The 21,662-nt window shown below is 42.1% G+C and overlaps 1 protein-coding gene across 3 annotated transcripts in view; it reads left to right on the top strand.

The window, feature by feature from the left end:
* Positions 1-21,662, top strand: part of SUFU (SUFU negative regulator of hedgehog signaling) — a 92,368-nt gene that overhangs the window by 15,282 nt on the left and 55,424 nt on the right. For all 3 annotated transcript variants that reach the window (XM_086616507.1, XM_086616506.1, XM_086616508.1), the window contains exon 3: positions 11,908-12,044. In XM_086616507.1, the coding sequence (XP_086472633.1) occupies positions 11,908-12,044 (137 nt within the window). The remainder of the gene's footprint in view (positions 1-11,907; positions 12,045-21,662) is intronic.

The raw sequence follows: 21,662 nt of genomic DNA, 5'->3' as shown, positions 1-21,662 counted from the left end.
AGCTCTGATTTAAGCCCAGAGGGTAGGGACAAGGGAAGGAGGGAAGCATGCACAGATGGCTCATTGTGTTGTCTAGCTCAGCATTCTTGCACTGCCGAAGTGAAGGGCAATTGTTTTAAAATCCCTTTTGCAAAGAGTGCTGTTTGCTTTGCAGCTATCCGTCCTCCCTGAAGATGCAATCTGTAAACCAGAGGGGTTGGTCTTTAACACCCGTTTGTTTTGGAGAGTCAGTGCTCTGTCCAAGGGGCCCGGGGCAGTTGCTGGGCCAGACATTGCTCCTGTAAGGGAATGGGGGAAAGAGCATCCTGCCTGGGAAACGCTCTGCAGTAGGAGGGGAGAAGGCAAGACAAAAGGATGCACATGGAGGGGCTGATGCTGAGCAGTGTCTGGCTTGGGGAACTTTGCCAAAGCTATGAAATGTGGCATAAGCCTGGCACGTATCTTACCTGCAGCAATACCTGATGTACAGTATAGTTTTCTTACAGCATTTAATATTTTATAGCAAATAATTTGTTAGTGCAGAGAAACACTACCATTTCTATACTGTTATTCTTTCTACCGCTCCAGTTGCACTGGCACAGCTCCTTCCCTTCCTCCCCTGTGAATTGTTGTGGCCTTTCTGGAGCAGGGGCCTTTTTTGGCATAGTCAACAAAAATAAACCATAAAGGCGGCTGTTGTTATGAGTAAGGCTCAACAGGGGAATTTTACCAGTAGAACTGCAGCAATATAATTATACTGGTAGACTAGTTACAGTAAATTTCCTCACAAAGACAAGCCTTAAGTTGACATTTCCTAGCTAAGTTGAATCCATATGTATAACTTTATTACGCAAAAATAATACGTCTCTGGGCCTTGAATTCTTTTTTACCCAGAAGAGTAACATTAAGCAGAAAAACAAGGAATTTAGTGTTCAGAGATAGATGGGGATTTTCTGTAACAGAGTGGCTGTGATGAGCTGTACTCTGAACTCTGTGTTTTACTGGATAGCGTATTCCTCCTAAAGTGATTGGGAGCGTGAGGAGCGTGTTTGTGCTTACTGCACTAAAAAGTAAGTGGTACTGAAACATGCTGGTTTCAGTATGTTTAGTGGTACTAAAATTGGGAGAGACGTAAGCTGACGTCTCTTACAATTTTCCTCCTGTTTGTAAGAGAAGCTGAGCTATTTTGCTGTTTTCCATAACTGATTTGGCTGAGATGCGAAACTATTTTGCCACTGTTAAAATCTTTAGAGGTAAGCTTGGTCTCAGTGAAAGGAGGGAGGTGAATGATGCTTTCTTTCTTCCTTTGTTTGATTTAAAGAGGTCAAAATTTATTTTATCCTTTTGGATTTTGTCTCAGGACGGATGGACTCTGTGTAATATTCACAGGCCAGGTGTTTATTTCTATAGATCGAAAGTATCAGCCTATTATTCCTACCTCTGGAAGTCTCCAGGGCTTCAAAGGCACCACAGTCTTGCAGGAGAAGCTTAACACTTAAAGATTTAAAAAAAAAAAAAAAAAAAAAAAGTCGAATTTTCGTTGCAACTGTCTAATGTTTCCCTTCTGGGAGTCTCACCAGCGGTCTAGTGCTGCCTTTTCCCTGCCTGTTTAATCGGTTCAAACGTGTTAGCGGTGCTTGTTGATATGTTTTTGAGTGCACCCTTTACAATGAAATGAGACTATGTAACAGCTCACCAAGTAGGTGAGTATTGTCTTGATTTCCACAGCTAATGAAGTGAAACAACAGGGATTGAATCCCAGATCCAGGAGGACACACTCGGGTGCCTGAACTCCTGTTGAAATCTGTTGGAGTTCAGGCTCCTAAAAGCTCCTAAATACCTGTTACGTCTCGAGTTCATTTATTGCACAGCTGAGAACTTAATTTTATCAGTGTCCTAAAAATGTGCTAGGAAGTGTGCTAAAGCTGTTTCTTGCATGATTTTTTTGTTAAACTTATGTTCTTTAGCCAGTTGAGAAGTAATGGAAGACTCCAGAGTCTATATGTAACATGTTGGAGCCCTGATCCTCGCCTGAGACTTTTAGGCAATACTGGAAAAAAAAACCTGTCTGTAGCTGTCAGTGTAGCTTCTGGCTTTGGGTTTTTCTCTTATTCTTTCCACCCTCCCATACTGCTTTTGAAAGGCGCTTTTGTTATGCGAATGGGTTCCTCCCAGCAGCTGCAGAACTTTCCACAGTAGGAGCTAGGAAGGAGCCAGCAGACAGTGCAAGGAAAGTCGATGCCCTTTCCCAGCTGCTCACCGAGCACAGCAATGCTGTCCTTCCCAGCCACGCTGGCTCCAACTGGCCCTTCGCTTGTATTCTCTTGCCTGGTGAGCTTGCAGCTGAGCCCTGAGGTGAAGTTTTGGAGATGTATCACCATTCTCTGCAGGCTGTGCAAAGACCAGTGTGTCCGAGCTAAGGATTTGGTCCCAATATGAAATGGGATCTGTGTGCAGATGAAGGTTGCCTTCCCTCGTGCGCTGCATAGTGCAGTGACTGTTTGCTGTGTTTGCGGAATCACCTCCAGCTCAGGCCAAATGAGAGCACTCTTCTTCTGGACCTTGCAGAAATCGAAGGATAAGTAGCACTGAAGTGCAGCATAAATAGATAGCCGAAGTAAAACGTTAAAGCACAGATCTCCAAGTTGTTTTCTTTTTCACTGATTCTCTGCCCCTTATTCTGTGAATGCAATAGTAAATCCTTATTTTACTCCTAGCAATTCTTTCCAGATCCTTTCAGTGGGCATTAAGGTGATGCAACTCTGCGGCAGCTTCCCTGGGCCTTTGCAGTGAGGCTGTTGGCACTTTCCCTGCGGTGCCAAGAAGCGCAGCCTCACTTGTGGTGCTAGCTGTGATTGCAGCGTGCTGCTCGTGGCTGAGAACCTGATCTGGGGACACCTCTGCTGGGTTAGGATGGCTTCAGTTGGTTGTGAGGTGGGAAGCCTGGGTGACTGACTCCATGGAGAAGCGTGTGAGCCCTCAAGCTGAAAAGCACAGCCAGTCCTCTAGTCACTTGATTTTACGTAGATTTTTTCATTTTTTTTTATTTTTAGTGTGTGTTTTGAGAATCACAATGATGAAATAGTTTGATCTTGTCAGTTTCGTTATTACTGTAATGGGAGATGAAACCATCACCTACTGGTATAGCTGCATCCATGCACCATAAAACCAAGATAATAAAAAATAAACTGCCCTCATGTGGACATGTTTTGCTGGGGTACAGTGCAACGCATCCTGTGCAACCTCCTGTTTCATATTTTGTTGTTTTAGTCATTTCCCGTGTTCAGCATTTCTCCATGCTGTGCAGAATGTGGAGTTAATTTCCCAGCTTTTGTGACCTTGATAGATGGAGTATATAAGCATTTTGTATATGATGAGTGTGTCACATTACTCTTTGAAGCAGGAAATATCATTGTTTTACATCTGAGAATCAAATTTCTAAGTAACTTGTTGAGGAGGATGGAAAGTTTGTAGCAGACAAGGGATTCAAACTTGGGTCACCCAGATGCTGTATTAGGATTTTATGAGTATTCTGACGTTTCTTGACTTAGTGTTAATAATGAAGCAGATGGATCCCTTTGGCACAAACAGGGCCATTACAGCCTTTTGCTCTTAATATGTATGCACTATCCTTGCATGTATGATAATGTTGGTGCTCTCCAGACTGAGATGATAATGCTTCCAAGCCTGTAGAGCTCAAAGATATTAACCTCCAGCAGCTAAGCGGGATCTTATCCTTCTTCCACATGCTACTACTTTCATGGCATGGACAGGTGAGCCTCAAAGAAGCAACCCCTAAATTGCCTTAACTTGCAGCCCAGCACATTAAAGTGACCTGAAAGCCGATGGTGGTTTACTTCAGCATGCTAGACTGGAGAGAGCATAGTTCCAGGTGCTGTTTCCCATGTGGCTGAGTAGCAGCTCAGTATAGTGACCACTTCTGTCAGAATGAGCTTAACTGACATGTTCGTGAATTGTCAGCTGTGGGTCCTGCCAGCTTGGTTTTGGACACAGGGTACCCATAGTAAAAGTTCATACCTGTGTTCTTGGCTGTGGTGCTTCATAGGATCACTTGGGTTGGAAGGGACCTCCAAAAGTTTCCAACTGATGCCTGCTTAGAGGGGCAACTTCCACAGCTTCCCTGGATCCTGTTCCAAGACTTGATCAATATAACATGAAAAAGATTTCCAGATACATGTAACTGGAGTCGACCTTTGCCATTTTGCTGTGCATCTCTGAAAAGGGTCTGGCTTCATCTTCCCTTCGACCTCCCAATAGGTAGCTGAGCAGTAAGATCATCCCCCCCCTTTAGCCTTCTTTTATCAAGGATGAACAAGCCCAGTGCCCAACCTTTCCTTGTGTGATGTAGATGACTGTGGTGGGGACACATTTTAATGATACTTGTGTGCCAAGTGCTTCTCGCATGTCTGAATGATTTAGGTGTCTAAAAAGTGGCCAGTGAGGTCTACAAAATGCACACAATTCCCACGCTGCTTGTGTCTAAAGCTGCTGGAAACCCTTACTGTAGTCTCGTGTAGTTCAAGTGACACTATCTCTTGTGCATGTCTGCAGAACTAAAAGTAAGGTTGACTTGACTCTGTAGCCTGAAGGTTTGGAGGAAAAATCAATTTATCTGTTGTATCAACATTCGTTATTTACAGAAACAATTTTTTAAAAACAAAACCTAAACTGTGAATCTCCGGGCTTCAGCGGCAAGATTGTCACCACCTGAATTTTGAAGAAGCTGAATAGTAAAAATGCGTAAAATCAGCGTTGTGTATGTGTGAGTGAAACTTGAACTGAAATCTCTTCCCCCTCTGCCCCATAACAGCACTTCACTCACTGAATGGTAGCTCAGTGAAGCACAGTTCTGTTTTCATACTGGCCACCACAAATCAATTCACAAATTTTACTCAGATCTATCTCAATGCAAGTTTTCTAAGTGGATCCTACATGAGTATTTCATAAAGCTGAGAAACCTATCTCCAAATAACCACAGAGTGAGTACCTCTGCATCTGGTTGGATTTAGATGTCAGAATAATTGTCTAAAAACAATTTAAGCTGCTGTTTCTAGAAGGATTTTCTGTTTGGTTGATGGTTTACACATTTGATGTGATGTACTGTAAGAGCAAGCCCTAAGCGACAGCTTTGGGCATAGCCGTAGACTGACGTCTCGAGCACTATGTGTCGCTCATTTTCCGACCCTGATTTTTACATGAACAGAAACCTTTGAGCATGTGTTCTGTTTTTTCCATTTGTTTTTGCCCTGCTTATGCATGATGCTTTTTCTTAAATCAAACTAGAAAGGAGTGCAGTAAGACCCTGCACACAGGTTTGGGGTGGCGAGAGCTCATGGAATTTCCTGTCAAGAGCTCTGAAAAGATAACCATCTGATGTCCAGATAACCAACCCGTGCTTCTCTCAGATGTTTTAATGTCTTTTTCTTTAAAATTGATGCTTTTTTTTGCAATGCCAGGAGACAAACCAGGAGAATATGTGAGTAATCAGGTAGGTTTTGGCCGAAATAACTTTTCTGGATACTTTTTAAGCCTTTCGTGTAGGACAGTTGCTGTGCCTATTTTCTTATGAAATTGCTTCACAGGAGCATCCCAGCATGCGGTCAAGGCTCTTGGATGAGATTTTTACATTGTTTGACAGCTGCACTAAAAACAACCATTTCCTGTTAGGCAAGATGCTGGAAGCACTAGGTAGAGTTGCTTCTCTTTTTTTTTTCTCTTCTTTTTTTCCTCGTGAAGCTCTGGAATCTGACAATCATTTGTTTATAGTGGGAAGACATTGTGTAATGCACCTGGAGCCTGAATTCAGGAGACTGACTCTCTGCATAATCTTGTTTGGGGCATATCAGCTCTTGCCTGATGTCCTTTTTGGGACATGGAGACACTAAGGTGTTCAACTCAATGGCTGTAACAGTCTGCTGGAGGCTTCTCCTTGGGTTTAGACAGGAGACCACCCTTTGTGTTGCTTGTTTGTAAGCAAATGTGAGCAGTGGAAGGGAAATGGTATACGTCTTGATTTTTCTCAGGGAGGACCTGTGAGTTCAGTCACTGAGTACCCTGATACTTTTGTTACACCAGTCCTCTGTGTTGCTAATGGTAATAACTTTGCTAGGTAATAGAAAAATCTTCTGGGATGGTTGCTAGCAATGCAGTCTTAAAACACTAGTGAGAGTTGGGCCTTGAAGTACTTTGGTCTCTTCAAGCAGAGTGATGGGCACTGCCCATCAGCTTCATTTAAGCACCTTCTCAGACTTGGAGTACTGAAAGCTACAGATTGACAATTACTGTGGCTTTTTTTTGGGGGGGGTGTGCGTGTGTGGTAGAACTAAAACTACTTTGTGATGGAAATAACAGCAGCTCCTTCCTGGTGCCAGACTTTGAAATTTAGCTGTATTTCTGCAGCCTTCAAACTAGTATCAGAGAGGCTCACCAGTGGCAGAGCAGGAAGATTTGTCTTTGTGGGGAAGTGCAATTAAAGAGTTGCAGCAAAAGGCATCTTTAGTGGCTTCACAAAAGTAATAGTGATGGAGCTGAAAACTGGAGCTGGGACAAGTCAGTCCAGAGTAGTGTGAGCCTGCCCTCGCTTCCCAGGAGAGCCCTGGTTTATCTCCCTGGAGCTGCTGGGAGCGGAGCTGTGACTTCTGAAAGCGCAGTCCTAACTATCCCCAAATACCCTGAAAGAGCTTTCTTCTTGTTCCCTGGCTGAAATAATCATAGTGAAGGGCCAGCATTTCCCTGCGTAAACTCCCATTTTCATGGATTGGTTCAGCAAATATATTTATATACACATATGCTTAAACTCTCAAAAAATAAACACCTAGTACACTCTGCTCCTTGTCCAGCGCTGTGTAGTTTTCAAAAGCAGAATTTCAGAAATACTGCCATTTTGCACTGCAGTGAGGCAGACCTTCTCTTGTTCCTTGCAGAAGTGAGAACCAAACTGCTTTGGCAAATAGCTTTGATTTAAACTGAAAAGCCTGTGGTTTTCAGAACTGCTTTTTAAGCAAAGGGCTAGTTTGCCTTTTGATCCTCTTAAGCTGGGTTATTTGATGTGAAAAACGCCCTGGGTACTCTGCTGCAGAGGGGAGCAGCTTTTCAGTTCTCTGTGTGTGGCTTCAGGAGGGCCCGGGCGGCTCGGGGGCCCGGCCGCACGGTCCCGTAAATAAAGGGGCCGCTATTTCTTTGGATTCTTTTGCTGGAACTAAATATCACGATCAGTGAAACTCTTACCTCATTAAAGGAACAAGCCAGGCTCCTTCAGCGTATGTGCGGTGCTGCGATGTGGTCTGTTCTGCTGAGCTGATTTGCTGAACAGATAAAGAGAGTTTTAACCCAAAGAATAGCAAGTACTGTATGACCTTGGCTTTCGAAAGGTTTATTTTTGTTCATGCGACAAAATAAGGTTTTAATATTAAATATGGGGTTGGATTTGACTTGGCAGATACCAGAGCCTTCCATACTGCTGTAGTCATAATATAAAACTATCTGATGTGTGCCAGTGGGCACACAGCAAGCCAAGAATTTCTCCATCGATGTTTGTTATTCGTGAAAACTTAGCTGGCTGCTTCACCATCGGGTTGGCTATGAAGGTGATGTGCCCTCGTGTTGGGGGGGCAGAGCAGTGGCAGGCACAATACAATCCATACTGTCTCTTTACAGGTCATGAGTGTTTGCTGACTTCTGTGTGCTTTATCAGGACTTCTTCCATCTATGGGTTATCCTCATCCCTCCACCCAGTTTTCTGTGGAAATGAGGCTTGTTCAGTCTGTCTCTTCTGGAAGTTTTGGGGGTTTTTTAGCTTGTTGGTTGACTGGCTGAAGGTGGTTGACTTTTCTGGAAGTTTTCTGAAAGTTTGGTGAAAACTGGGAACTTGTGGGAAGGAGCATGAGTTTGAGCATCAACAAGCTTGCAAGGCATGATCCTTTTTTGTCCAGTTCCTCGGCAGCCTCCTAAGATCACCCCCAAGAACTGGGGATGTACCCTACAAAGAGGAGGCTGCCGTGGGTGTCCAGTGTTTCCACATGGAAGTAATGGAACATCTTGGTATAAATTAACTTGTTTATGGGAAATCTCACTTTATTAGCTCCCCCATCATGGATGGGTTTCTTGATTAAAATAGGTGCATCTTTTGTCTTCTCGGTAAGGCCTTGGACAAAAATGGACACAGGTGATTCGAGGCAATAAGCAGCTGCTTACAACCCAGATATAAAAGAGGAGTCTCTATCCTTGTGGGGCATAAAAAGCCATTTGCTTGGTCTTCTATATGACTCGTGTCTGGAGGTCTTGGGCTTCTTACTGGGCAAATGCATTTCTCATGCGTTTGTTGGCTGTGGCTGCTACTTGTCTCTGCCAGTGGACTGATGTGTCCTTATCCTCACAAATTTTGGAGGTGGGGCCAGTGTAAGTGCTCTCTCCCTAGTGAAAAGGACTTCTGTAAGAGAAGCCAAGCTGCATAACTCGACTACTGGATTCTTCTCTGTGATTTTTGTTAGACCAAGAGTCAGAGGCATGTGACAGGGCTATAGATTTATTTAGTTCCTGAAGCTCACATCTGCCTCCATTCTCATGTACATCCTCCGAACCTCGGCCAGGAGCTCTGGTACTGGAATATGGTCTGTTGTTCATTGAGAAATTTTATGGCAGCTGTTGAAGCTACTTTCAACATACTTTCAAATACAAGACTTTTTTTTTTTTTTAAATAAAAGCAAAAGCTTTGGCAAAAATGCTAACTGAAAATTACTATCCTAATTAAATTCTGAATATTAATATTTCTTCCTAGGAAAGACTTGTCTGAATTAAACATAAAGGATTTCTAAAATAATCACAAGCTTTTAAAGCCACATGTGTCACAATTTCTTCAAAAACAAATTACCAACCTAAAATTAAACAGATCAAAGACTTTTACTTTATAGACTGTTACCTCAGAACAGCTGCACAATACAGGTGAATTGTGTGTATTTAAGATTTCATTGTAACAAAGCAGTCGTATTTTCAGCAACCTATGACCTTTAACTATTCAAAAACATTTTAAATCTAATCTTTAAGTACAAATCTCTTACATGAAAATAGGATTTTTCTAAGATGTAATTGTTAATTTGAGAATTATAAGCATTGTATGCTGCTGCATTTTCTTTTTTAAAAGATTCATCTTTTGATTCTTCAGGGATTTTTTTGAATCTTAGAAGGGAAGTAGCTTACTATTCTTTTCCTTATCTTTTATTTTTTTTATCTTCTAGTAGTTCTTCTCTGGTTTAGTGTCTCTTTCATTACCATACAAAAACTAGTGTAAGTAACATTGCCTGTCAGTTTTACTACTTTGCGACTACTGATATGTTGCTGACCAGCAATGTTCTCCTCAATGCTTGTCTTGCTTTAAATTCAATCGATTCTCACCTGAACACTTCTGTTATTCAGTAACTTGCGTATGGATCAAGATGAGGCATTTGTGGTCTTCTCTTAAACAGTTGTTTCTGGGAAGCAGAGAGGTCCATGGAGTTAAAAAACAAAACAAAAAACCAACCAAAAAAAACCCCGCTAAACTAGCATGATGCATAGCGTGATGCATATCAGAAGTAAAGCTGTGTTGTTTCAGAACATGCCTTGAAAGGAGGAAATTCAATAGGGAGCCATCTTACTTTCCAAAAATTTTAACTGTGAAAGATCAGCTTGAAGGCTTTTTGTTAACTTTGATCCTTCTTAAAATCGATCCATTCATAATGTATTTCAGTTTCTGGTGTGTGTTTTTTCCTGGAACCAGTCCTTGAAAACTACCCTTGAAAACACTTTGAAGTGTTTTTGTTTCTCCCTGTAAGAAATATTTCTGGTTTTCCTTTGCTAACTGATGTGTGAAACTAATAAAACACTACAGGGATGCTGTACGTACGAAGTTCAGCTTTGCCTTTGTAAGGCTGTTGCCATCCTGTCCCAGTTTTTTTGGTGGACCTGCATGCATGATTGCAGAGCACAGGTTTCGCTGCACATCCAGATTCAGCTCCCTGGCTGGCTGGTTATTCAGTAAACTCCTGCTTTGTTTAAGAACCAAATGTAACTATTTGACTTGTTGCTTACAGGTACACTCGTTTCCTAAAATAGGTTTTATATGTACCAGTTGATCATTCTGAAATGCATTATCGGCTCTGTTCATAGAGAATTTACTTAGGTAGTATGTAATTCTCAAATTCTTTGTTGAGGAGGGAAACAAAAATGGACATGCTTGTATATTTTTATAAAAATGAAAGAAAATCTTCATTTGTCACATTGTCTACTCCCCTTTATTGTAGATGTCTGACTGACTTTCAATACCTGCTCTCTTGTTTTCAGTCAGAGCTGTTATCTCTTTGGGCTGTCCCATAGTTTAGTTCTACTCTTGGGTGCGTTTCTTAACTACTTTTGATTCATCATTTGAAAACCTACCACAATCAAACTTTCCTTGAATCCTCAAATAAAGTTACTTTGCATGATGAAGGCATTGCATCGGTGCTTAAGTTTGATCACTTTTAACACTTGTGATTAGGCACAGTTGCTGTAAAACATTTCTGTTTCATACTGCTTACTATTGGACCAATCCATGGAACACTTGGAGCTGGTCGCTGTGCTGCTGGTGAGCTGTGTTTTTCGAACGGAAAATGCTCTCATCACTTCCCCGACTTCTCCGTTTGGCTGGTTTTAGAAATAGCACAATGTTAACACTTTGTGCACTGTGTCTTTCATGTGTGCCAGCAAGGTATCAGCATCCAAGACGTTTGCAAAGTTTCTCCAGAGAATTTGCCAATGGCTGCAGGTGTTGGGGATTTGAACTTGCAGAATGATACTGGTTTATGAAAGCTTCTGGTGTCTTTATGCTCAGTATAAATCCTTATTTCTTCTGCCTTTGTGGTACAACCACAGCAAACAAGTGAGGGATGTGATGACAGTGGTAGAAAGGACATGGATGTCCCCAACTTGCCTTGTGTGAGGGCAATGTATTCATCCATGAGGTTTCTCATTTTTCACTGGAATATGTGGTATTTTTAGCTGTTTGTGACTTGGAACAGAAACTTTCCCTTATGTATGAGTATAAAATACAGGATTCTCAAGGACTAGTTTTGTTGAAGGAAAGAATAACGTGGTATCCTTTATTCACTCCTTTTCAAAATAACTTTGGTACTTCTCATATGACTTCATTCTTCTGGGTAGACCCTGTCTGACCAAACCAAATAAATTGATATCTATCTCTGTCAAATAGGGAAACGGCCAAACTACTGCTTCTTGAATAGTAGCTGTCATATTCAGTGCTTTTCCACTGTTGTCCTCTTAGATACATAAGCATAATGTGCATAAACATATATTGGAACAAAATAAGAATTAGTGCATTGTGTGAGAGATTATTAACTTTCTGTGTGCATCTTCTTGTTCCTCGCCCCCCACACTGACCATCCATAACGCAGAAATTGTGTGCTGTACATCGAAATATTCAGCTCTCTCAACCCAGAGACCTACTACCCAGTACTTTAGTTGCATCCCACTTTTCAGTGCATAGAAATCTGAATTCACAAGGGTGGAATAAAATTATTTTTTGTTAGGCACTTTCTTTGATGTTCCCATTTAGCTATTGGTGCAAAACTTACAATGATGTTTTAAAAACAAATTCAGGGTGATGAAAGTCCCACTGGTCCCAGGAAAGATATTCTGGTTCCAAGGCTCCAGTATTCTGACTGAAAACACTACTGTGATAGTTATCTTTGAAATTGTATTAAGTCAGCTAACCTAACAATGTCATGCCATTCAAGCTACGGTAGTCCGAAATAAGAGAATTTCCAAACTTCTATTTTCTATGAGGAGAATGCTTATCATTTTTCCATGGCTCTAATCTTGAAGCTTGCTCTGGTTACAAGAAGTATATTATGACTTTTCATTTTTCGTTCTGTCCAGGTTTACAGGAACAGATGGACCAAGTGGTTTCGGATTTGAGTTGACGTTTCGACTAAAGAGAGAAACGGGGGAGTCGGCACCACCTACCTGGCCAGCGGAGTTAATGCAAGGCTTAGCCAGATATGTCTTCCAGTCAGGTACTGCAGGGTCAAATACACTGCCTCACGTTTTCCTGCTTTTGTTCTGAAGGGCACCATCTGTTTCATGGTTCGGTTCGACAGGGTTTGACACTTGTCTCATCGACACCCAATCAAATCTTGGGAATTGTGTTTGTGTGGGAACCCAAAAGAGCATGTTCCTTTCATCAGCCCAGCTTGCTGGGGACAAAACCCAAGTGCTGTTCAGGTAACTCCAAATCCTTAGTACTGAAAAGCTGAAGATACAGAACAGTTAGTAACCATAGGAAGCCTGCCCAGTGGCTCTTTGTTGCTTTCTTGTGGTGTTGGTTTTGCCTTCTCTCAGTAAGAAAACCTCATTTGCTTATCCTGATGGCTGAGGAGCACCCGTCTGGTAAAGTCTCACTTCTCAGCAGAAGAGCATAACTTCCAAAAAAGCTGCAGATCCTTCACAAGCAAATTTCTTCCTGTGGTCTCTGGAGTTGACAAGCAGCACCATATGTAAACAAGGTGTTGCTGAGATAAGAAAATGTAAAAGTCCTAAGAGATGCCAAGGATGGGAGGGCTAAGAAATTAACAATTGGGAATCATTAATGCAGATGGAGACTTGCCAGAAAACCGGGAACCAGGGTGCCTACAAAACGGCCTCTTGCACTACTCTTCCTGCGTTTCATTTATACCAATGGATTGAATATTAGTTTGTAGTGTGAGCACGTGAAGACCTGTGGAATGATTGAGTGCATTGCATACTTGAAAGGCACTCTCCAGCATCACAAGATCTGAATGAAAATATTTGAATAACGTTTTTTAACCTAGTTTGAGGTCCCTTACAGGTCAAGTACCTTCTAAATCAATGATTATTGAACTTGTAATGTTTGCTACCTGCTCTACTAGTTAATAAATTGCTCAGTAACTTCTGATTCTATTGCTGGTTTTCAGTCAACTGACTGACTCTCAAAGGGGAAAGGTCTGGATACAAGCAGGCTTCCTCAGCTAAGCTCTGTGACAAATCTCTGAGGCAGTGGCTACTCTTGTGGGGTATTTTTTTCTAAATATTGACCGGCGAAGACCCATGTCAGCACAGATTTTTGCTTGTCTTCATATAGGGAGTATCTCTTGTTGCAGTTTAAAATTACAGAAGCTTTTTTTTTTGTTGTTGTGACCTTTGCTGTGTAGCTATCTTCCCCGGTTGCCAGGCAAATTTGGGCTCACTTTTCTACCTTGAATTTTCCTGCTCTTAAGCATCTACGTCCACATGACTGTCCTGATTTTTGCCATTATTTGAGGTTCCCATCCTGCCTAAATTGTATTGTACAGTAGCTTTTTGATACTGACCATGCAGTGATGAATTCATACTCTCATTTTCTGTGTATTGACCGCAGGGTCTGAAGAAAACATCTGAGTCTAAAGTCTCCATCTTAGATATTAAATAACATACAACATGTTATATGTTAACTTATCTTACATACAAGACTCCGTTCGGAGCCTTTTAACTTTTGTAGTCCAGCGTAGGTTCTTGTAACAGTCTCTTTGATACTTTCAGTGCCTTCTGTTTGCACTTTAAGCAGCCTTTCTGTAGCAGTTGCCTGTTTGTCTTGCCCTTTCCATGGGTGAGAGGCGATCTGCAGAGTGAAACAGGATTTGGTAGGGTACTTTAGGACAAACTTCTCAGTGACTAAGCTGGTGCTCCGGACAGAGACTTTCCTTGTTTGGTTTGCTGCACTAATGCAGGCTCATCTTTCTGACCTCAAAGCCAATGAACTGTTTTTAGACTGGAAAGAGCGATCGCGCCCATGCCTATCAGTCTGACGTGAAGTTCTAAGGGCCCCCAGTATTATCCTCTGCTGATCCGTGCTGGTTTTGACTTTCTATCCACCATGACTCTTTAAAGGCACTGCTCAAATGCATTCTAGCCTCTGGGTGTTTAGCTCTCAATTTACTATACTAAAAAACCCAGTGTATGAATCATAGATTTACTTCTTTGAATATGAAATTGAATATAAGCCAACACTACGCCCATCATGCAATAGGCAAACCACATGCAGGGTTACCTTAGGAAAAGCAGGAGCAGCAGATTGAAGGTAGTTACTGCCTCTTTGGTATGGCACTGGGGAGGCCACACTTAAAATACCATGTCCTGTTTTGTGCTTCCCAGTTTAAAAGATGCTGAAAAGCTGGAGAGAGTCCAGAGTGGTCGGGGTCCTAGAGGACATGAGCTATGAGGAGAGATGGAGGGAGCAGGGCTGGTTTAGCCTGTGAAGAGAAGGTGCAGGGTGATCTAACAGGAACTTATGGCTGTTGGGAGGGTAGTTACAAGGTGGTGGGGTCAAGCCCTAGAAAATACAACAAGGAGCTACAGCTCTGAGTTTTAGTATGGGAGGTTCTGAAGGGCTTCAGGGAAAACTTCCTCACAAGGAGAGTGACAAAGGACGGGAAGCAATTTATAAAAGGTGGTGGATCTCCCTTTGTGAAAAGGTTCAGGTCTTAGCTCAGCAAAGATACAACTGCCCTAATCTAGCACTGGTGATGGCTCTGCTTCAAATAGGAGGCTGGATGAGAGACCTCCACACGTGTTAAAATATCACAGAAGAGTTGGAATTTTGGTTTTTTATGTACGGCTTCATGCCATTCAGTGAGCAGCTGTCACCGAGTATTACCAATCATTCCTTGCCCTATATTAAAGGAAACTGTAGGCTGTTGCAGCAAGTGATCAAGCTCTAGTTTTATTTTAGTACAAATTTGTTTATCACTTGTCTCTTTTGAATAAGAACTTTCTCAGGCTAAAATCTTCTGGCTAATCATAGACATCAGGTTAATCATGAAACAGACGATGCATTTAAAAGTAAAACTTGTAATGGGGCAGACTCTATCATGTTTCTTCTTGATCTCACAGGGCAATACTAGTTGACCATAGCTAGATGCAGTCATTTTCTCATTCAGTGTACGCTCGCTCACTCCGTTGCTCTGCAGAGTCCCCAGTCCTTCTGCTAGATGTGACGTGTTCCACTTTGCTTTGCTTTACTCCCACAAGCTGCCCCCTCTGAGGCTGGCAGTCTCCAGAGCGATTCCCACATTCTCCCTTGTATCTTGCCTGGGTAATTGGGCACCTGGTGCACTGCAGTGTTATTTTTCTTCTGCCTAGTGGGATTTCCCGCAGTCTAACATGGCCACTCTGCAAAGCCAAGTGAGCTGCTGCTGCTGTCTTTTTTTCCTTGGTCTTTCACAGGACTTCTCTGGTCAGATGTTAAAATTTTAAAACTATGAAGTATTTGAAGGGATGATTCTTCTGAAGCCCACTTGGCATTAGGCAGGCTGTGGCACAATGGCATTGTTTTACATGATGAAAGGTTTCCTTTTGCTCAGATTCTCCTTTTGCTCAGATTCTTTCTGACTGTGCCACTTGGAGCATTTGTCAAATGCAACGATGATAAGTGTTGTTTGACTCTAGTGTATATACCTTAATGTTCTCCTCTTCAGTTGTTTTAAAAAAAAAATAAATCTATGGAGTCTCTTTAATACTCCAAAATAGCCTAAAAGACATTTGATGAACCAAAACAACTTAAGTAAGGCTTATGAATTCACTCAGAACAAGAAGCAAGAAAAAAAATAGAACTGGCATGAACTTTTTGGCCAGGCTCCGAGCACTTTCACATGTCAAAAGATTGTTTACTTTAAACACTATGCTAAGAGCTAAATTCTTATCTCTTGAATAACAAGCCAACTTTTTGGTTATCATAGATGTGCTTTGCTGGGTCCAGTTGAAGTTAGGGGAGAGAAAGGTGTAGTTATACTGCCGCTGAGCCTGAACATTTTTAGGTGGTGATGACTAAGTTGAAAGCTCATCTAGCAGCTGTACTAAATATTATTACTGCATATTGCTATTGCAAAGCATGTCTCATTGCAAGTGATGTGTTTTTGTAACAAACACTTCTAGGCAAATGAATGTCGTGTTCCTTGTTTCCATCTCTCCTGTGCTGTGGCTGTGCTTTAGAAAAGCAGTCTTCAGCATTGAATTTCAGACCTCTTTGAGCCTTGGCTTCTCTGTTCACTGTAACAAACACTTGATGCTTTGTGCTTTTGATTAAATGGCACTACTTCCCCTCCTTCAACAAAACTGAGCTTGCGAGTCTCAAAAAAATTTTATTTGTGGCTTTATCTGTTCTTAATTTTATCACTGTTTGACCATGACCACAAATTCCAACTCTGTTATTTTTAGTTTTAAAAAACCCACAAACCTGCAGACCTTGAAAACGAAGCTTTGCACAATTCAGTGACCTTAGCTTGTCATGGTTCGTGGCTATACTGGCGGTATCTAAAGCTAGAACAAATTTATACTTCAATTCAAACGAAGAGGAGGAAATGCTCTTCCTACAGAAAGCTTATCCAGGGCTTGTTAAAATTATTAACTCTTTAGGTACTGCTGTATTCCGACACTTGATCGGTATAGAGAGGCCATCGTTTGTGCTTTCCTGAAATTAAAATCTGCATTTGTTACAAGAGGGTAGAAAATGGCAAATCCTGTTTTCATCCCCACCCTAAAAAAAAACCCCCAACAAAACCAAAACAAGCCCCCAAAATGCAAAAACCTGAGGTTCCTAATTTGTCAATCAGGCTTCAGGTCTTAAGAAACTGCTAGGAAAAACAAACCATCTAGAAGGCATCCAGGAAATAATGGACATTCCAGAATGGATTTATCAAGAATAAACAGAGCAAACTAATTGTGCTGAAGTAACAGGCACTATGGGAAGGTTACCTTGGTACTAGTGAGACTTTTGACATTGTCCTTTCCAACAGGTGTGTTAGAGAGCTGAGAAAATGCGATCTTGATAAAAAGTAGAGACATGCAGTGCTGGTTGGATATTTAGACTCTGAGTAACATCAACCACAAATGATGTGTGGAGTTTGGATTCCTCTAAAATCTGTCCTAGGGCTCATGCAATTTGATATTGACCAGGGTGATGAAATTCAGAGTATCTTGATGAAATCTGCAGACACAGCAAAGCACGATGACGCAGAGGGCTGGAATTCAGAACAACCTGTGCAAATTGTAAAGTGGTCTATGTACAGAAAGGTCAGAGAGGTGCAACAATTGCAAGTTCCTGTACTTACACAGGAATAATCCAGTGCACAATTATCAGTTGGGGAGAGGCAGCAGTTCTGAAAGGAGAAAACGATTTGGAGTTGCTATCACCAATGAGCTGTACCTAAACCAATACTCTCTTCACACTGAGAGATAGAAGTGAAATTATTCTGATGGGTGAATTGGGTGGTGAAGCACTGGAACAGGTTGCCCAGAGAAGTTGTGGATGCCCCATCCCTGGAAGTGTTCAAGGACATGTTGGATGAGGCTTTGGGCACCTGATCTAGGGGAAGGTGTCCCTGCCCACAGCAGGGGGGTTGTAACTAGATGATCTTCCGGGTCCCTTCCAACCCAAACCATTCTATAATAAATAGAATTGTTTTGTGTATTGCATATGATAGGGTCCTACGCTGCTGGCAACACCTTGAAGGGAAAGGGAGAGTGCTGTATCTCATTTTGGGGAGGGGACTTCAAGTCAAACGTATCCCATTTGGAAAGTCTGGAGGAGAGCAATAAGAATGACCCAATAAGATCGGAAGATATGACCTGTGAAGGAATGACCAAAAGTTACATTTGTGTAGTCTTGGGAAGCAAAGATGGAAGAAAGAGGTGAGAACAGTCTTCAAATATGCGAAAGGTTGCTACAGGGAATAAAGTAATAAATTTTTCATGTGCTCACTGGGAATATGAGAGGCCTATCGTTACCAAAATTTCTCTAAGGTAGGCTTAGGGCTTGTCATTAGGAAAAACTTTAGAATGATAAGTGTGGTGAAGCAATGGAATAGTTGCAGATTCTCCATTGCTGCATACCTTTTAGAACAAGTCAAACTATTCTTCATGGATATTTGTCAGGAAGAGTTGATGCTTCCTCTAGGTGAGGGCAGAGTAGGAGCCTTCTTAGTCTCCTTTATATTATAAATATGTCTCGACTGACTAGATGTCCTCTTCAGGTCTTCTAAACATAATTTTCTGTGATTCCATAAATACTAATTTATCTTTTTCGTAGTTTCCTGATTACTGGTGCACTAGAAGATACTTAAATGTGAGTTTTGAAGACTCAGCTAATTTAGAAGTTGAATTTTAATGTTTAACCTTTGACTAGTCAGTAGTAGGAAGCTGTTTGTGTCTTGGGGACTGCAAAACAGTAGTAACAAAATCTACGAGCAAAGGAAGTAAGCATGCAGGATGTAACTTGTAGGTGGCAAGATAATATAGATTTCAGCTGATTACTTCAGGAGAAACTTGCCTATATGAATTATTCCTTAGAACATTTATTTCATTTCTGACAAGTGTATTAGAGCTAATTCCAGCAGGTACACGATGAGGTACACATGTTGATAGCAACGTGTCAAAACAATGACCAAACTAGCGATAGCTGATTTGTGTTGGCATTTTTTCCCCACAAACACCTCTCTTGGCATGTCTACCCTCTCTGCACTGTCATGGTGAGGGATTCCCTTTTCAGAGGACAAGGTATGAAATATCTCTCTTGTCCTTTAGTTATTTCTTTGAAACCTACAGGAACTTAGTATCCATGAGCTTCTGTTCTCTGTTGCGATTCAAGTCTGCGGGACAATTTCCCAAAGTTACTGGAAAGGAGGATGCTTCTGTTCTGACTGATGCATGCAAGTGCCCAAGGCAACACAGCCATGCAAGCCTTCAGCAGCCAGCCTGAAAAGCAAGCCCAAAATGAGGTATGTCTAGCCTTCCGTAGTTATGTCCGACGTCATGCTTTCCTCAGGTAGAATTTATTGTCTTGTAGCTTGAGGAAACACATAGACTGTCCCTTGCCTATGTGCACATTGGCTCAGTGCATCAGCTGGGGGACATTATGCCAGCTCTGGGTGCTGCAGTTCCCCCTTTTTTAAACAAGGGCGATCACAGGAGTTATAAGGAATGCAGGTGTAGATGCACTCTTCTTATTCAGCAGTTTTCATCTGATCCAAGTTAGTTTAGTCTGAGTCATGGAGGCACTTTGCATCTGACAGGCTTTTACACTGAAAATGGGGCTCAGTGGGATTAAGGGATTCGGATGGGGTCACGGCCGTGCAGCTATTAAGCCAGCAGATACCTTGACACCTGCTGCCCTGGCATAACTGCAAGACCTCATCTTCACATCTCCTGGAGTCCAGAAAGCTTCAATGTGGTAGCCTCGGTGACTCTTTCCTTGCCAACATGTTTTTGAATATTCTTGACACAGGCTAATATCTGGGTATAAAAAGGGAAAAAAAAAAAAAAAAAACAAAAAAAAACAAAAACAACACAAAAAACCCAACCCAAACCAAACTCCTTGCTTCCTTGAATACAAATGAACTTGTTTGTAAAACAGTGTTTATTTCTTCCCAGTAGGATGACTAAAGCCAAATAAATCTCCCAATAATTCATATATAATTTTTCCTGACTGTGCCTTTATTTCTTTTTTTCAACCTCAGGCTGATTTATTGTTCTGTTCTGGTTGCTATGGCTTTGTAAAATATATATACTTTTTTCTATCATCTGTTTGTAATATTGACCAGTTTCCAGTGTAGAGCTGGCCCTAGCTCCTCTGTAGTATTCCAGGATTTTAGATTAAAAATAGGGGAGATTAACTGTGTTTTTTAGCTCCACAAAGAGGTATAAATCAACATCAATTTCATTTCAACAGAACCTGTTATGTAGTGAACTCTGCTGTGCAAACACTGGAACTGTAGCTCAGTGGAGTTTATAAAATATCCTCCTGGCTGGTTGTTTGCTGTAGGTGAACAGGACTCAACCAAGCGCGCAGGCTGCGTGCCTTTATTCTGCAAAGGGGTATGGAAACATTAAGTCACTGGTTTCAATTTAACCCAAGTTTGTCATGGCCAAAAGCTCTCATCATCTGATAGTTATTCAGTGGTCCATGAGAAATTGGTTGAGTTTTAGCCTAATTCCTCTTAGACATTTTCCATAAAACAAGCTGTTCTGTGAGCAGCAGCACAGGCCGAGACTGGTCCTTTACATCTCTGTGCTTTAGTCCCTCTACGTCCCACACCACTGCAATAAATCCACTTTTCCCCATACTGCTGCCTATGAGCTCACCTCCCCAATATTTCCCATCCCTCCCCCTCATCTCCTAGGCCAGCCATGTCACATCCCTGAGCTTCCAGCTGGGATGTACGTGCTGAGGCTGGTACCAAACAACATGCTGGCTGATAAAACAAACCGATTGCTTGTGTGTGGAATGGTTGGCTGATGTGTCAGGCACGACAGGCAGCTACTGAGCTTGTGCTTCAGTCACCAACCTGTTGCTGGTTTCCCCCGAAGCCGGCTGAATGCTCTGAAGTTGCTGGGGAGGGATTTGCCAAAGACAACTCTTGTAAATTGTCCTCATAGACATTGCAGCAAAGTGCTGGTTGCAGAAGGACCCAGCCCTTTTTTTCCCTCCCTGTAGATCACAAATGAAGCTTTTGCAGCACTGCTAGTAATCCAGAGAGAAGCATCTGTCTGCAAAGCTGTTGATCAACCAGACAACACTGAGGAGACCTCGTGGAAAATGTTTTTGCCTGCAGAAAGGATAACTCTAAGAGGAGACATTTTGTAGGCGCATAAAAGCATCGTCTCTTGAAATACTGTCCCAGGGTTATGCAGAGAAAACATTAAAGCTGAGACTGCATTTATTCTTACCTTTTTCTTGCTTTTACCACTCAGGATGCTCAAGGGTTGAAACTTGCCTGCAGACGCTATCTGATCACCCTGACCAAAGCTGGATGCCTGATAGTGAAACCACCTGTGTTGCACGTCCTGGCAGATGAGGCTTGTCCTGCTGTAGCAGCTCTGCTCACTTTGTGTGTGTGTGCACCCATTAGCCAACACACGAGGCAGTGCCAGTTGCAGGAAACCCTTCCTTTTGCAGCACAAGAGATTACAGCTTGCTTCGCACCAGCCTCAGCCTACAGCTGTGCGTGCAGTTGTAACCCAGAGTAATGTGATTGTGTATCTGAGCTCTCAGAGGAGAAATGTTAATGTTGCAGTTTGGCTTTATGTGTTTTTTCTTTGAGCACTAGACACCCATCTGCTTTCCTGACGTAGCAACTCTCAGGCAAGTCTCAAGAAGCCTTGTTGCTGTTTGGTCTTTGTCATCAAACTTTTTTCTCTAATCCATTTTGTTTTTTTCTGTCACCGTTGTGGGTTTGGTCCAGCAGAGCCCATTGAAAGGCATTATTATAGCTTTTCTTTTCCCCTCTCAAAGAAACCGTAAACTTCCAGTGCCTGCTTTTAATGTTAAGATGGTCTTGCCAAGCCCCAGCAGGGGTTTGTAGGGAAAGCATAGCAATACTGACTGTCTGCAACATCCAGGCTCTTTGGCGGAGGGAGCCTTTCACTTGGGAAGGAGGGAGAAGACAGGTCTTGGCACTGGTGACGCTGAGACTGGCGCGTGGGTCAGCATGTAGAGGTGCTTCTCGGTTCCCTAGATGAATTTCATGCAGTTCCTCTCTGCACGCTTGCAAAACTTAATAATATTTTTCTGTTTATATGGACATAATTTTGGGGACCTTCAGAGTCCAGTGCTTTTATCGTCGCTTGTGAGGCAGGCAAATACA

This window comes from Tauraco erythrolophus, chromosome 9 (assembly GCF_009769465.1).
Source record: "Tauraco erythrolophus isolate bTauEry1 chromosome 9, bTauEry1.pri, whole genome shotgun sequence".
NCBI lineage: Eukaryota > Metazoa > Chordata > Aves > Musophagiformes > Musophagidae > Tauraco > Tauraco erythrolophus.
The sequence above is the reverse complement of the archived record's forward strand: the minus strand, read 5'-3'. Positions and strand labels throughout refer to the sequence as shown.